This window comes from Anopheles merus, chromosome 3L (genome assembly GCF_017562075.2).
Source record: "Anopheles merus strain MAF chromosome 3L, AmerM5.1, whole genome shotgun sequence".
Lineage (NCBI taxonomy): Eukaryota > Metazoa > Arthropoda > Insecta > Diptera > Culicidae > Anopheles > Anopheles merus.
The window spans coordinates 26459398-26477258 of NC_054085.1; the positions used below are offsets into that span (position 1 = coordinate 26459398).

At 42.5% G+C, this 17861-nt stretch overlaps 1 protein-coding gene across 1 annotated transcript; it reads left to right on the top strand.

The window, feature by feature from the left end:
* The first annotated feature begins 6549 nt into the window (after window positions 1–6549).
* LOC121600416 (esterase B1-like) lies at window positions 6550–17461 on the top strand. The gene is made up of 4 exons (XM_041928979.1): window positions 6550–7493; window positions 7593–7859; window positions 9980–11013; window positions 16598–17461. The coding sequence occupies exons 1-4, from the start codon at window positions 7197–7199 to the stop codon at window positions 16851–16853; spliced, it is 1854 nt and encodes a 617-aa protein (XP_041784913.1). The 5' UTR covers window positions 6550–7196; the 3' UTR covers window positions 16854–17461.
* Window positions 17462–17861: the final 400 nt, after the last annotated feature.

Sequence of the window (17861 nt, forward strand, 5' to 3'; positions counted from 1 at the left end):
CATTCTATTCCTCCGAGCAGTTAAAGTGTCGCACACATTTCAATCGCATTGTGCTGCAAATTCTTCAATAGACCTCCATCATTAATCGAGCTGTTCTCGTTTCCCCAATAGCACACAGCAAGAGGAAATGGACAGAAGGAAAACGAAGGCAGGTCCTAATTTGATCCATGCACCCAAGTATTGGTCCCTTCTTTAATTCATCTCCTTACCATTGGTAGCAGGTTCACCAAACCGGAAGCTAAATTGCACACATTCCTGCACGGTTCCGAGAACCGGCGGGTCAATTTGTAATTTCACCGAGCTTTTCCAAGCAATTAGAGCAATCGTTTCCATTCTATGTCGAGCAATGGTTGGGTTTGTGTGTGTGTATGTAGGCTTGGTCTTTGGTGTTGCGTGATCCTTTTCTCCCTTGCCGCTACCTGTTTTCACATATCGTCGTTCGTAATCGTCAAGTTTTGAGCAGCTCTCTGGGTAGGTTCCTCCTTCGGGGTGTGTGATTATTTTTTTTTTGTACGCCCTGGGGGGAAAATCCCGCTAGTTGTAGTTGAACTCTATTCGCTCAGCTCTTGGGATGACTCGTACGATTAATTTTAAACACATTCCATCGCGTCCGCTGGCGTGGCTGGTCGGTCTTATCTAATTTCACCTGTGCTGCTTTGTACGTTTTTTTTTCTCTCTCTCTCCCGTTCTGCTCTCAGCAAGAGCAGGGAAATAAACGGAAAAGCGTTTTTTTTCGCCCTCAGTCTCGGTACGCCCTCTACCATTAGCAAATTACATGTCTTCTATGTCCCAGCTGTCCTCAGCATCGTCATCACACACGGTGAGTATGAGCCGGGCTGGGACCGTCATACGTCCTCTGCCGAAGCGAAATACTCATTCGTGACCGTGCTCATTTGTGAGTCTGGGGTTCTTTCTATTTGTTAGCCAACGATTCCAGCGTGGTGTTTAACGTTTCTGCACGAGAGGGCGTGGGGAACTGTAGTGATAGAGAGAGGGAGAGAGAGAAAAGAAAGAAAAACTGTACCGAGATAATCGTTAGAACGGTCTCCAGTGGGAGCTGACGAGGGCTCTGGTGGCTGGTGCTGGCTGGCTTACATTACATTTAAAAATACCGGCTTCATTTAAAGGGTAGTGCAAGCAAAGGAGCGCCTTTGCTAGACACCTTTTTTGCCGCAACTCCGTTTTACATCTAGATTCTGTGTTGCAGTGTTTTATTTGTTTATTCTTTTTCTCTCTCTCTGTAAAACTAGGTTTTATCTACCATTTATATCGTGTTGTACAGTGAGTTGATCCGTTGAATGAGAGGTTATCGTATGTCAATGATACGCTTACAATGGTAGTATTTAGAGTATGTTGGTCTGTGTGTAAAATAACTCTTTTAGAGTGTACATGAAAAGAGACACATTCTGCGAAAGGATCTAAAGGTGACAAATGGACAAATGTATGGGATTCTAGAGTCAACTCATCTTTTTTTATGTTAGAACTTGTCACACTATAACTTTTTAAATGTTTTATTTTATTACTAACTCTAACTCAATTCAAACTTTTTTGTAAAATTCCAGAAAAGCTACCCATTACGGGCGAGCTTGTGCGAGGGGTGAGATGAATGTTTCCAACTCAGCCCACATTCCTTGTCGTAAGCTTGCATGTGTGTGTTTTTATATGACACATGCATTCCATTTGCTTTTCCGGCACACCGTTCCCAACCATACCATATAGGTGCCAGTTTACGTACGTAACGTGAAGGCATTTGCTGCTGCTGCTGCTGCTGCTGCTACTGCTGCTCCATTTCGCACCCATCCCCAGCAGGGCGGAACATAATGATGCTAACGTTAGTAAATTAAATTTTGCTAAAATTTTCTTCCTCCATCTAGCATTACGGGGACTTGTTCTACAGAGTTCTAAGTTCTTCTAAGGAATGAGCAGACAGACGGAAAAAATCGCAAAAAAAAAATCAGTACACTGTAGTTCGGTCCCGTTTTGTAGCAGTAATTGTAAAACTGTGTGAGACTGCCAGGGAGCTTTTTCGTTCGTCTTAAACATTTTCTAGTGTTTCGTCTCATTTTCTCCTCAAAGCAAACAGTGGTGTACATTTTTCCAAAGTTTAATTTCGGATGGAATTCGAGCAGCAGCAGAAACTTTGGTGATTTTGTGAAGTATAATTTAAAGTGGCATTGGGAAGAGAAGAAAGTAGCCGTGGAGGAGGCGATAGTTAGTAACAAATACACGAGGATACGTTTCAGGTGGCACTAATTGAAGTTTAATTTACAGCTGTAAAAAGAGTTTCCCTTCATTTTCTGTGAGATAGATGATGGTTGTTTGAAAAGGATCAGCATTGGTGTTTGTTTTCAGATGCTTGCCTTTGAATAAATCAGTTACATATCACTTTAACCATTGTGTAGTGTCCATGAAAATTAGCCTTCCTTTATTTTGCCGTGTTTTTTCCTATTCTCCCTATCCTAATATGCTTCATAATTAAAACACAACATAAACACAAATTTAATTGCCATAGTCAAACACCCGCCCGTCTCCTGTGGCCACATTGTCCGCTTCGATTACAAAAAAGGTCAGCAGGTGTTTCACTACCACGGGGACACAACACAACAGCGGCAACGGCAGCAAAAAATATATTAGAAGACAAATTTATGTTTTAATCACGCCCCCTGGTTTTGCCACCTGAAGCGCCATTCCCCAATCGCATCATTACCGCTGATGATGATCGCGAATGAGACAGCGTGAAATTGGAGGTAAATATTTGCAAACGTGTCACGGAACCTGTCGAACTCATCTTCACTGTGTCGGTGTGTTAAAAATTCGAATTTGAGGGCAAACAAACGAAGGACGAAACAGACACACACACAGAAACAACTTCATCATCCTTAATGTCTGCAGTGCGGGGCCGGCTGATTTCCGTTGATTAGCGTTACGCGTTTCTGTGTTTTTTTTTTTTTTGCTACCGTTGGTTTGTACCGCAGCAGTGTGAAAAACCGAAATCGACCAAGCGAAATGTCAGAGAAATGATATTACTTTATTTTCTACTGAAGAGCGTAAGAAGCAGGTGGAGAGGTGAGAGAGAGAGAGAGAGAGAGGGTGTGTGAGCAGGACTGTTACAGAAGGCTGTTCGAACCGCGGCTAAGCGCCTAGCGGGGATGGGCAGGACGCGGAGGCTAAAGAGCATGACGGCTCATAAATAAACATAGAAATCAGTCAATGCCAATGTGGACCGGTGTGGATTATGGCGTAAAGGACCTGGTCTCGGGCCTGTCCTTTGTGTTTCAGCTTTCTTTTTTTTCTTCTTCTTTTTGTTCGAGTTTTTGATGGGTGAAAATTAAACTTTTCCACCCTGGCGTGTGGATTTCCCGCAGTTTTTTTCTCCCGCTGGTTTCCTGCCTTCTGTGACCGTTTCGTTTACTTTGTTTGCTGATTTGTTGATTTTTCTTTTCCGCGACCTTCTATTTCGATTTTCAGAGGGGCTGCCTCGTGTGTGTGTGTGTGTGTGTTTTTTTGCTGATTTGTTTTCTTTTTTTTACGTTTACCAGTACTTCTGATGGGAAAAGAAGGGTAAATATTAGGTATCAAGTTTGCATGTTTGATTTGATTATTAACTTTTTTGTTTCTCTACTTCGGGGTTTTGGTGTGTCGGGTTGCTAGTGTTTCAAACGGAGGGAGAGCCGCGTACATGCGTACAAATTATCCATTAATAGGGAGCGAAATAAAAAAAAACAAAAAAGCAAACACGGCATCAATGGAGAGGAATGAGATGCAATATGTTAACTTTCTGGCATGATTCACCCATCAAACAGGTTGTGTGGATGGTGATGGTGGAATCGGTTTGCCCTTCTATTATACGTTCGTTAAAGGGAAATTAAGGGAGAGAGAGAGAGGTGTGATTTTTTGCTAACAGCCCCGCCGAAACAGTTCCCGGTCCGGAAATGCTCAAATCTTAAACATGACTAATGCCTAATGATGGTGTGAAGCATTAAAAATAATTCACTTCAATCGCCAGCACTGGCCGCACAGGCCGGACCAAAATTAGCTTTCCCCTCGTACTGCCAGGAGGCGCAAGTGATGCGCTTGCAACAGACATGAAGCTACAGACATGACGAATATGACCGTGATGATTCACGCACGGCAGGAGTCGTAGGGCCGTGAACGATCGAAGAGGGTGTGAATTGCAAATACCAAGAACCGGTAGCTGATCATACGGGGGTGACGACGTGTCGGGTGTTGGGATCGAACTGCAAGCACTATTTAAATTAATTAAACACATAACCGCAGGCAAAGAATAATGCATGTTGCATTCAATGTTTGTTTTATGATTGTCTGCGAGAAATATTTCTATGTATTGTTACTGTGATAATGGAAATCGTATATTGTGTATTTAAGTATCCATGCACGGTTCAACATTTCAAACACATGAATGAGGAGTTTTAAAACGTTTTACAGTCAATTGAAGTCTTGTTTGCTGCTTCTAGCTAGACTAGATTTTGTAGTACTTTCTTTATGTCTTTACTTTCTGATAATAAAACTTCTGATTGATCATAAAACTTTTTTTTTAAGATTTTTCTTCCTTGCATTAGATTTATGTGATCCCTAATGGTAAAGGGATAATCCAGCAATTACGTAACGTCATAAATATGAATTTTCGTCCCTCCTCTCCCATATTGCAACAACGCAGGAAGGTATTTTTTTTACATTACGAATCGTTTTTGCGTATCTTTAGGAGTAAATGGACTAAAATTATCGATTTTTCATGCAATTATCTTCACCCACACTGACGAAATTTAAATTGTACTTTCAATAATAACATCACTTGAGTCAGCAGACAAAATGTAACACCTCTATTAGTCAAACTTTAGCCGTGATGGCCCAAAAAGTGAAGCAATTTCGTTCAGAAGCGACCACGATCAAAAAAAGGCATCACGTCACGACGAAAACGGACAACTGTGCGGCAGTTTGTGGACGTCGGATTGGTTTATTCCGGCATATAATACATCTTTTCACTATTAGGTAAAAATCAGAGTATCGAGTCAAAGCCCAGTTCCGAATGGTCGATGACCCTGACCGACAAGAAGTCCCTCCAAAGAAAGCTGAAGATGAATCCCGAGAGAAAAGTTACTAAATCGCTGCGTTAGCTTGGTAATGTAACGGGAGGTCAATGCAACCAGCCAAACAGTGAAAAAGAAAATGGGAAACATGATGCCATACATGTCAGCAAGCGGAAATCGCGTCCACTGGATTCGGAGCTGTGACCTTAGTCAGCGTGGGCCGGTCCGTCGACCTACTGCGGTCCATTCAGTATTTCTGGATGAACATGATGCAAAAGCTCTACTCTAACTTCCAATTTCGTCGAGAAAACTGAGGAGGAATTAATGCAAATCGAAGGTAGAGCTTAAAAACATCGCGCCTAGACGCATCTCTTCATCCGCCATGGCGAAAAAGCCGGATAACTGACGGAAGACTGTTCGCAAGGTTGTAGATTTGTTTTTGCAGGTAAACTTTTAAAATTACCTTTCAGCGAAGCCTAATGAAAGTAAGTATCTGTTTTTTAACCTACGGTCAACCGAAAAAAAAGCTATACGAAGTGTTGAACACTCGCCTGAATCGTAAAGATTGAGGAATCATTGGACATGTTTATTCAAAATTATAGTTTCCACATTTTTCTTCAATATCATTGAATTATTTTCATCCTACTAGAACGCCGAAGCCTAGTACGAACTGATACGGCTGAAGCCGTTCTTTCTGAATAAAAAAAATCCTACTAGAACGCCTTACTATTATTTTGTTTAAAAAATATCACTGTCGTTTATCTAATGAATTCTGAATCTTTTTAATGAAACGAATTCTGAAACCAACTTGTAGTTTTGAAGAAACTTGTTGTTACGTTACTAGGTTTCGTATACCCAACTCCACTTGTGTAACACATCCTAACACTCAAAGATACTCTCTCTTTTCCAGTGAGCGTTACTTAATGTATGGATAATGCCTTACTTTTGAATACATTCTATAATGTAGGCCAAGAATAATGATGAATGATGTTATTTAACTTTTGTATTGTTGTTGATATAAAACCAACTTAAGTTTGTGCTGAAGCAGCAGATCAAAACCAATAGGAAATGTTAATGTGACATTTTTACAATTCAAATTTAAAGGACATGTAAAAAGTTTACCCCACAAAGGACTCACCCATCATAGCGTATTCAATTCGGTTCCTTCGAACCGTGGTTTCAAATGTTGTGTGTTGAGCCGATCAACGATCCCACCGGAGAGAGTGATACTGTCCCCAGCCCAGCAACTTGTACGGCGCTACACCGAACACTCGCATATACGCCTGCCAACCCCTTCACGACGCTACAGACTGACGTCAGTGCGTGTCCCAAAAGGATGCGAGCCAAAGGATGTGGTTGCACCGTTGCTTCCTCGAATTGATCTCTGGGGACGCATAAAAACATGATACACATGAAGCAGCTCGCATGGAGCGCACGGTCGGTCGGCAGTAGGTATAAAAGTGACATTTGGTCGCTGATTTTGGATTTCTGCACCAGTTTGTCGGTTGCGCTTGCGAAGCTGGTCTGCCGGCCGTGTAACAACGGTCACGAGCGAAATCGTACAGCGAACGGGGAAAAAGGTCTTGCCCTCGAGCCAAATGTCACGAAACAAACTGCACCAAACTAACAAGCGCGCGTGTAATTGAATCTGAAGGTGGTGTACTGGCGGTTGGCAGCTTTGCGTGAACCTTGCCAACAGCAGTGGTGGATCCGAAATGAACGCAGCACAAACTGCACTTCCCAACGTTTGAACGTATTGATTTGAATTTCTGCCCATACATGCCCGCCGTCTTTCTGCTGTGGGGTGTTGAAGCCAGTGGATGAGCAAGTGTGCACTCGGGAGTGTCGCTGGTGCGACAATGTGTTTGTGTGAGCGCCCGTCCCGCTGATGCAGTTGTGCATTTGGCCAGTGCCAGTCGCTAGGGAAGACGATTGCAGTTGCATTCGGTGAAGAATTGCACACGGGTGCAATTCCGTTGCGTTGTGCTGTGTGTTGATCGTGTTTTTTGTGTGCCGTTCGTTCGTTTCTTGCGTCGTTGTAACCATCTCAGTTGGTGGTTCGTTTTGGTGGTTCGTTTTTCGCTAAGAAATCTCTCTTCAGTACAAATTACGGCAGAACGTTCAACAACATCTGAATACAAACCCCGAATGGCAAACGAGCGATGCCCGCCCGCAAAGTGTCGTCTGCTGGCGGTCGTCTTGCTAACGCTTACGCTGCTAGTAACGCTCGTGATGGCGCTGTCAGCGAGCGGTGGTACCGTGCCGCAGCACGACCTTCCCATCCCACCGAGCGCCAGCGATCCATCATCATCCGGTATCTGTATGGTGGGCTTCGATCACGGTCTTGCCATCGGGTCGCTGCGCCAAACGTACGGTGGGAGCAGCTACTGCGCCTACGAAGGCATACCGTACGTGCAGCCACCAGTCGGCAAACTACGATTTGAGGTTAGTGCCGCGAAACCGCCTGCCAATGTTTGTGTGTGTGTGTTTGTTTGATTTAAGGGCTTGGCTGTGATCGTTTTACGTTTCTTGTTGTGTGTGCAGGATCCACAGCCGTACCACTTGGAGGGGGCCCGGCTGTTTCAGAACGTCTCGAAGGCATGCCCGCAGGCGTACGAAGCACCGGCCCCGATGGAGAAGCTCGAGACGAGTGAGGATTGTTTGTACTTGAACGTTTACGGGGGCCGCTTGCCGGGGGCGCCCCAGTCGGATGATGCGCTGTGGCCGGTGATGCTCTGGATTCACGGTGGATCGTTTGTGGTCGGATCGGCACAGACCGACATCTTCGGGCCGGAGTTTCTGGTGGAGAAGGTGAGTTGAGGGGGGGGGGGGGGAAGGCGATCGAGAAATGGATGTAATTGGTTGTATATTCGAACAAAATAACTAGACAGCATAATTAGATGCAGAGTGTTGGTGTACCACGGGCTAGTGTAATAGATGTAGACATTTGAGCGGGAGTTAGTAAAATAGGTGTCTTGGGAGCTTGGGCTTTGAGCATTTCGTTTGCATGATTTGGTTGCAATAATTAAGAGTTAAATAGTAAATACGAATGAACTATTTTCAGAGATTGTGAAATTATTTTCACAGCCAATTGTATTGTCATTTAACATAAAGAACTGGATGGCGACTGTTTGCAATTGTTTCTTCGGTTATTATACTTCAGCTGAATTAAACAAAAGGCTGAATTCGCTTTCATGGCCATGTTATTTTAGAATGGTTTGAAAACGGGTTTTTCAGCTTTGCGGTGCAATACATATTTTATTTATTTATTGTGTATGTTTTTGAACAATTTAATTGATTTGATTATGATACTCATTTGAAAAGACAAATCGTTTATGGTAGATTAAAGTCGCTGCAATATAATCTAGTCATACGAAATGGACTGTTTGTAAACATGACAATAAAATGTACTGATATGTTACTAAAAAAATTTAGGTAGCTTCTTTGTCACTATGGCTCACTAGCCTCAAATAGTCTTTCATCCATCAAACTGATTAATTGTAGCCTTTATGCTCTAGAATATAGGCTTACCTCATAGGTATGTCGCGCAATGAGTAATATATGATCACGGGCGATGAGTAATAATTGTGCCTTAAGTTACATTAGATCTCGTAGATAGTATTGCATTATGCCAAACCTATATCCACAGCTCATGTTAGGTTGTATAGGTTGTAGGTTATACAGGTTATGATTTTAGTTTGAATAGTTTGAGTGCTATTTGTACTCTAAGCAAGAGCTTCAGAATGACAAAGAATTTAAAAAAATGAGCTGAAAATTGAGTCAAAATTCAGAAATATTCTGTGACCTTCTTATGCTCAGAAAACAGATCAGACAAGGAATCCAATATGATTCCAAAAAGAAAAAATTCTGTATCAGCAATGATTTGAAGCACTTTAAATGCTTCGAATATTCGAAGCGTTGAAGCTGTTGTCTTTGAAGGTCTTTGAATTTGAATTTGAAGGTTTAAATTGTTCGATCGTTCGTTCGTTCTCTATGCATAACCATTATTCGTACAGGCTGGCCGACGTCGGTTGTTGCGCCATAGAACAAGAATATGAAATTATCTTAATTTTGTGGCCTTTAAAATGTCTAAAATGATTCTCAGTTATTGAATTGATTTTGATAAACCGTACATGATTTACTAGTGTATTAGGTTATCAAAATCAAGAACAATCCTATGAAGAAGAATATGGTATGCAATAGAAATCCTCTTAACAGCCACGTATTTCAATTCGGGAAAAAGGATCTATATTATTTAAATATGATGTAATTTTTTTATTGTATTTGATTTTCGAATGAAAAAAAGACATTTCAATTACCATACTTAGGCCCTTTTCTGCTATTTTGTTATCTTGACTAGTGTAATTTGAGGTTGTACAAACTAGATATAACAAACACAATTTAAAGTCTCACTAGTTTGATGTTTTCTTTGTGCTAAAGGTGACATTTAATTTTTAATATTTGGTGTAACTTTACACAATCTAGTGGAATACGTTTATTGATATTATATTTTGATTTATAATACTCTTTCATATCTGCACCATGTTATGGTTTTACAGAAATGTATCGATTTGTAGATCAGAATTTTGCACAAATAATTTCTACAAAACTATTGCTTTATTTTATCCGTTAAAACGAAGTTCCACACTTTCCTTGGAAAACCCCATGACCATCCCTCTAAGCGAGATTAGTGGTAAAACTTTGAAACCCCAAAAAGGAATTTAATTCCCAACCTACGACCGACAAACCCATAAAGCTGACAATCCGATTTGTGGGGCAGGCGACGCACGCCACAAGAGCCGCCACGTCACCCACTGGTAGGCTCGTTTGGGAGGCGCGTGCCCACCGCCACACGCACGGATAATCAGCTATGGGGTTTGCACAGAGAGGATTATGACTAATCGCAACAACCCCAATCGCTCTTCCTGCAGGGCATCATCGTGGTAACGTTCAACTATCGGCTGGCCGCGCTCGGCTTCCTCTCGCTTCCGGACCTCGGCATTAACGCGAACCTCGGCCTGCTCGATCAGCTCGAGGCGCTCCGGTGGACGGCTCGCAATGCCATCCGGTTCGGCGGTGATCCGACCCGGATTACGCTGTGCGGCTGGAGCGCCGGGGCGGCCTCGGTGACGTACCATCTCTACTCGCCCGCCGCCAAGGGCCTGTTCCACAATGCGATCATCATGAGCGGCAGCATGACGCAATCCTGGGCGTACGACTTCGACCCGGACCGGTGCGGGCGCGAGTACCTGCGCCTGCTGGACGCCACCAACCGCGAGCAGCTGCAGTCCCGCCCGCTCGCCCGGCTGATGGCGATCGAGCGCGCGTTTCACATCAATTTCTTCTCCCTGTTCTACTACTGCTTCCTGCCGACCGACGACAGCTATCGGCCGGAGCCGGAGCTGCGGATCGTTGGGCCGGATCCGTTCGCGCGGGTCCGGTCCGGGCCGCCGGAAAGCGACGTGCCGCTGCTGGTCGGCTACACGACGCTCGAGCACGGGAACTTGTTTTTGGAGCGTGATTTTTCCCACACCACGCCCAACTTCCCGAACGATAACGCGACCGTGCAGGCGCTGCTGGAGGACTACCTGGACCGGCGGGCGGCCCACGGCAACAGGTCGGTGCCGAGGCGTCGCTTCTATCAGGAGCTCGCGTCGGTGGCGGACATTATCTACGGCATACAGTACTTCGTGCGGCAGGCGGCAGCCCACAAGCGAGCGCCCCTGTACCGCTATCTGTTCGCGTACGATGGGGCCTTTGGGTACGCGAAGCATTGGTACTACCGGAACGAGATAGTGCGGCCGGATTTGCCCGGTCCGATGCACGGCGACGAGCTGGGCTATCTATTCACGCCTTTCGTGTACCGGGGGCACCGGCGGAAGGACATCGTTGCAGGCGCGTACCGAACGGAGCGTCGTGTGCAGCGCCGGATGCTACGCCTGTGGTCCAACTTTATCAAGTATGGGTAAGTGTGGCGATGGTGGCTGGGATCTGCTGGGGGTTGGTTGGTGCTTTCAAACAGCAACATTCATCAATCATTTCGATTTGGCACAGTGGGATATTTGTGGGGGAATTTCGGATAGAAAATACATTTCTAATGATGATGTTTAGTATGCTAAAACCCCTACTACAAAAGAGTATTTTTTGAAAAGATTTCTTCTTATTCTATTTGATGTAACGTCCTACGCAGAATAGCTGGTCTGTAAAGACTTTCGAGACTTATTCAGTACCACGCCGGGCAAGTCTTTGCTACGGAGGAACGGTCAATTGTGGACTTGAAGCCACGACGGGTCTTGTTATTAGGTCGTTCGACGACTGTACCACGGAACAGCCTAGTAATTTATACTGTTTTACTAATGTGTTTAGTTTACTTAATTTATTTCAAGTTATTTGTGCTATGACCTTTAAAGTACGCCTTCGGGTTTGCAAGCAGCATTACCAAACGCCTAGATTTATGCAACATGCAGTACAAACGAGTAGTTTAAGGGACTTTTTTCATTGCAGTAAGTTTTTATCAGCAAACTTTTTAAAAGAATTAATTTAACGCATACGAACTGGAAATGCATGACTTAAAAAGTGACTTTAGAATGTGCATAACTTATAACATACATGATCTATACGAACATTGAAATCACATCTAAAAACTTACTAGCGTCCAAGCGCCGAAAGGTATGCAATGTATGTATGCATGTGATCTTAACTGATGACCATTTACTAATTAAAATATTTAATTTCCTCATATTGATATTATTGCTTCCTATCATAGTTACTAGATATTGTAAAAAAGGGTATAGCATTTTGGAATATATTATGTACTAGGGTGTATTCTTTCAATCATGTAACATTTCATCGTATACAATAATAGCATAAATTTAGGCTTATAATGTTAAATTCATATACCAGCTAATACTGACTCAACAGTCTTCAATAATCTGTCAAAATAGTTGTGAGTAGTGTTGATGTTCTTCGGATTCTATACATCTAGACGGGCTAACAAGCGTATGATCTTCAAGCATTTTTAATTTATTTTCTCCCTTATTCCCATGCATTTCACCATGTTATGTTTATATCTTAATCGATTACATTTTTAATGAAGTTTCACTGTTACTGCTCGTGACACGAACTGTCTCATTTTTGTCCACCGATCGGTCCTTTATCACGTGAACGTGAGACGTGGTATATCGTTTTCGATATACCTTCAAACCATGACGACGGCACGTCAAAGAGTGCGCACAGCGCACAAACAAACCAAACAACCAGACAAACTTTCGCAAGTAATTGAACACAGCAGCCATCGGAGTGGCGGTCCCGCGTGCGGTCCGTGACAGATATTTAATTGAATCATGTGATCCCGGGCGCCCGTCGTTCGAGCGCTGTCGTTCGTGATGTTTGGCGGGGTTAATTTCATGCTGGGAAGGCCTCCGCCGGGATGGCCCGTTGATGGCCGGCTGGATGCTGAATTATATTTGCTTTATTCATACTCGCGCTTTATTTGCGCATTTCCAATGCAAATACTGTCACCCCCGCCTCGCGGTGGTGTGCTCGAGGGGTTGACAGGCGATGTATCGAATCCATCCATCAGCCTGGTTGGAAATTGGAGAACCACACAGGTCGGTTTGCCCATGCCCCCAATGGGAAGGGTACTCGCTAGTGTAATCAATCATCAGACCGGTAAGCCATCGAGCCGCGAGTGGCTGAGTGTACTTTTGTTGATGTACTACCTGGGGCTGCGACGGTTAAGAATGTTGTGGCACGGTTTTAATCAAGCGGCAAAAGGAGCTTACTTTTCTTTGTGTTTGGCAGATGGGCTGGCAAAGAGCTGTAAACCAACCGCATCTTATGTCTGGCGGCAGGTCTCATAAAGGATTCAAAAGTCATTAAATTTTTGAAGGCAAGTTTGATTAGATGGTTGCAGTGCAGTGGTGTGATAAGAAAATGTGTCGTGAATATTTAATAATTTGAGAACATTTTTATTCCATTTGAGGACGTGTTAGGGCGCTCGAGAATAAAGTATGGTGATGTAATTTCGAATGATTTGATGTGATGTTAAGTAATACTAAACATTTCGTTAAGGTTGCTGGTTTTTTCTTAGTAATCTCTTAAAACAGCACATTTGATGAGTTCATTGCATACATGTAGGGGCTTCATCATGCATAATGCTATAAACTTAAACATTTAAGCCTGAAAGTAGGCAAAATCAAAGATAAATTCAATGTTAGCAATCAGATTTAAAGTTGATCGTTTTTAAAACGTAATTGTTTCCCAGAAAACCACTTATAATGTCCATCTGTCCGTTGTTCTATGGAAATCATTAAAATCATGCAGGAAACACTCCACAACGAACGCTGCTGGTGTTTGACTGTTGTTTTGCAAACCCATATCCGTCAATATTCGAGTACGAGATTCTCTTCCGCTTTATTTCGAAACTCCATACCGGCTGCGTTTGATTACGTTGATTTAAACTAACCCTAACGGCGTAGACTCTAATGCAAAATGGACGGCATACGGCGAATGCTCACGCGGTGCTGAAAATCAGTTTTGTCTGATGCGTCAATTTAAATGCGACTTCTTGTAGCTCTCCTGCTCCTGCTCTTTCGATCTCCCGCTCTTACCTCCTTCTTCTACACAAACAGCGGGGTGAAACTGTTTAGATAACTCATTTTGCATTTATTTAGAGGCAAAAACCAGCGGGATAAAATAAACGAAGTTGACGAAAGCAAACAAAACGACAAACGCTAATGCGATTTGTGCCGCGAATCAATCGCTGATGGACTTCTGCTCTAGCCTCTCCGATGCGGTACCGAGGGTTTGTGAGGCTGAAATGTTGAGCTCTTATTGAACGAAGGGGAGGAAGGGAAGATCACTGGTTGGCGTTCAATTCGCTTGACAGATGAGTGGTATCGGGCAAATGGCTCCGGAAGGGTTTTTTCGTGATTTTGATGCATTCAGCTATGGACAGGGTGAATAAGAAACATTGCAGGTCAACTGGGGTCTCAATTTGGTAGTGCTTCAAAATCATTTTAATGAGAATATTTTTAACATTATTATATGAATGATTTTGGTTGCACCAGGTAGCATTTTACAAGCTCCTATTGAAGGGTGGCAACTTTTGAGAATGATATTATGAGTGGACATACATTTTAAGATAATCAAAAAGAGAGAAAAAGAAAGATATATTTGTGTGACATATTGAGCTTATCATAAAAATGATTGTAAATGTAAATTATGGTGTAAATTTAAAATTAAAAAGAAATTAAAGAAAAGTTTATTATTCCTAAAATTTAACAAAACAATTACGGAGATGTTGGGAAATTTTTACGAAGCTGTTAAATTACGTAAGGAACTGTATTAGGTGAATAAAAAAATCCGAAACAAGAGTGATATTTTAGTGAACTGTATCATCGACGTAATTGAAACAGAACCTATGCTCTGAATTGTTTCTATTTGTGGGCACACGCGAAACAAAAATTCTGAAGAGGATGTTTGTTGAATGCAAGTGGAATGAAAAATTCTTTTTTTACCATTCTACTACTGTAGGACACATAGGTCTTTGGTAGGACAATTGAGTATGTTATGCGTCCGTGTGGAAGTAGGCTCGTACCTTTGTATATTTAATGGTTTAGGCTCCGGATTGGAAATGATCCACCCAAAAAAGAACAATATCCTTCGTTTTAGGATGCCCTTAGCCCTCTCTGTCTCACTCTTACTCTCCCTCTTTTTCGCTCGTTTTCTTATGATCAACCATTGTTATGCACTTCATCAGCCGTGGAGAGGCAATTCGGAACGATTACCATCATTATTAGCTTTTATGCCGTTTCAAACCGTTGGGTGTGGTTTCGATTCCTTAGGGCTGGATGGCAAACTAGTCATCTCACGGTTCTATCCAAAACTCCAAACCGATAGTCAATTCGCAACGGTGACGACAAGCAGATAGTCAATTTTTCAGCATTCAATTTAGTCGGCGCTAAAATAGAGCAAAAAAAAAAAATCCACCCGAAGGAAATCACTGTAAATTGGCCAATTTATCTGTTCCACTTGTTCGGTTGGACATTTTTGTTTTTTTCCTTAACCATTTCTTCAAACATAACCCCTTTCTTAGGGCGTATTGTTTGCAGCAGAAAAAAAACGGGGAAACGAAAAGCCAACGTCGACAATTGATAAATTTCATGAATATTCAAATCGTTTCCGAATGCACCCATTCAACCCGGTTTCATGTACGTGTGTGTGTGTCTGAGTGCTATTTTTTGAATTGGTTGTGGCGTTTTTGTGGAACCAAACTTTTCAGTCTTGTTTTTTTTTTTTATGGCTGGTTGGCTGGAGCGTATTGCAAAAGCGAACCGGATGAAAGGCGCTTTCGTGCGGCGGAAAAAGCTTGTAAGGGCGCTTGTGGAAAGCACTGCTCTACACTCGATTACGAACCATTACACAAATTTGTCATTCTTTTCCGAGGGAAATCTTACGCTCAATCTTTGTGCGTTTTTTCTTGGTAGCAGATTCGATTTGTGGGTTTTTTTCTTATTTCGTTGTAGTACAGTGTGAGGTATAACATTGTGTTGTTTTTTTTAGGGGGAAATGGAATTAAAAATAATAATTAAATTGATTTAGTCAAAATCCCGGTTTGATCGTATCCAAAAGAAATTATTATAAATGTATGGAACTATCGCAGAAATTATAACCTTTTTAAATTAAAGATCAAAGATTTTTTTTCTGTTTTTAACGAATAATGTTGAATAGTATAAATTATTAAAGGCTTTTATCAAACTGAGGTAATTTTTGCATAATTCGTGTATAACAATAGTTAAATAGTTAAAAACATTTTAAATTAACTTTATTAGTGAATTCTAGGTAAATTGTTTCGTAATTAATATAGTCTTGCTATTTATAATAAATAATTATATCAGTATTAATCTCAAATCGTGAACTGTAATGAATCAGTATGTAATTTGTATCTCAAACTACCCGTCAATTTGTATCTCAAATTGCATAAATACATGTACATACCCATTTCGATAAAGTATGTAAACTGCTGAAGTTTCTCATGTCTCATAAATTCATCTCAAGTCCTAAAACATCAACAAAACAAACCAAACTTTTCATATAATCCAAGTCAACTTTTGTATCCCTACTTATAATCCCTGCACTGTGCACTGCTATCGCAATAGATTTTCAAAATCCGATCCACTAGCTCAGCTTCCGGCGCTCGGTGGCAGAGTTTTGGTCGATGGAGTTGCGATGTTTTTCGCGATTGTTAGCGCGAGGCAAAAGCCCGGAAGTGCGGAGTGAAAAATATACCTTCTTTTGTCCGGATCCCTCACATCGTCACGAGATCGACTTTCGGTGTCGTATGTTGTCCGGAACATGGTATGGGAAAGGAAACGTGTCCTTTCGTTTTCCTCGTGGTGTGTTTTTTCTCCTTTACTTTGCTCGGCAGAGGGTAAAACGTTCCTATTCCACTGTCACCAAGAAGTGATTTCTTATCTAATATGATACCCTTTTTTTTACATTCTCTTTCTTGCTCTCTCTCTTTCTCCCTCGCTCCTGTTTGGTAGCAATCCGACACCGGTAACGTCGAGGCATGGCAATGGAACGGCGGGACGGCGGATCGTCCGCTGGTATCCTTACAACGATCCGATACCGGAACGAGCCAACCACTATCTTCGGATCGATCGGCGGATTCAGCTGCTACCGGTGGCGGATGGTGACAATCCGTTCCATCGGCTTTGGGAGCGCGTGTTCCGGTGTTTGTACGAGTTCGATTGTGAATTCTTAAGTGCCGACAGCCCACCCGAGGACGTTCGGCGGTGAGTGTGGCGGTGTGCGTTAAAATGAAGGGAGAAAGGTGTGTTAAAAACCTGTGCGTCTTGCTCCAGTGTCGGTGAAAGGGGTATGGAAAGAATAACACACCCACCATCCCTCCATCCCACCGACATTTCTGCTTGTGTGATAAAGAATAAGTCGGATCGATGCTTGGTCCGCTCGATTGTTCAAGAAAAAAAGAAAAGAAAGTAAGCATCCCACACACATCCACACGCACCGGGTGGAAGGAGAAGCTTTCTTTGCTGTCCGGAATTAGGATAATGCGTGCTTTGTGTTCCTGTATGCTCCCTGCTTTAATCTGCCCACCGCTGGCAAAACCATCCCACCGTATCCATGTTCAGGTGAATGAAATCGACAGCAGAAAAGCCGATCAATGACAGCGAAATGGTTGCCAGGTTGACTTCGTGGCGAAGATGATGATGATGATGATATAGTCGAAGCTGGATCCCGGAACATATTCTACAATTCCGATGCGTGCAGGAGTGTGTGTGTCATCTTTTTTTTTTATTGTTGGCGGTTGCTTTTCGACATTGTTAAGAAGATTTGTCGGCGAATGAATGTACAATAAAAGGGCAGGCAAAGACGTGTCTGCACCGTTGGAAGTTTTGTTTATTTTTTTATATTCGGTTTTTTTTATCACTTTCATCAATGCATGAATGCAATAAAAGCAATGAAAATGTAAGACATGAATTGCTAGGAGTTGAGGTACCGTTGAGCTGTGATTGTTACGGGGATTTGCTCTTATTTACTTGCACCTTTTAAAACGAGATAAACGAATAAGGAAGGAGTATGCAATACATTTTAGGTAGAGCCTTGAGTGGAAATGTCGGCCTATATAGGCATTCGAGACTTATTATTCAGTATCGCGCAGATAGTGAGTTCTTGCTGCGGAAGGACAGTCCGAATCCATGATGGTAATTTTGTTAGGACGTTCGAGTTGACGACTGCAACACGGAATCGCCGCTGCGTAATATGGTTTGCCATGCAATAAATAGT

What these genes read in the sequence shown, in the direction of transcription:
- LOC121600416 (XM_041928979.1), top strand. Translation starts at nt 7,197, where the DNA reads ATGGCAAACGAGCGATGCCCGCCCGCAAAGTGTCGTCTGCTGGCGGTC. An exon ending in TCGGCAAACTACGATTTGAG is followed by an intron (nt 7,494 to 7,592) that starts GTTAGTGCCGCG and finishes TTGTGTGTGCAG; the next exon opens with GATCCACAGCCGTACCACTT. An exon ending in CGGAGTTTCTGGTGGAGAAG is followed by an intron (nt 7,860 to 9,979) that starts GTGAGTTGAGGG and finishes CTCTTCCTGCAG; the next exon opens with GGCATCATCGTGGTAACGTT.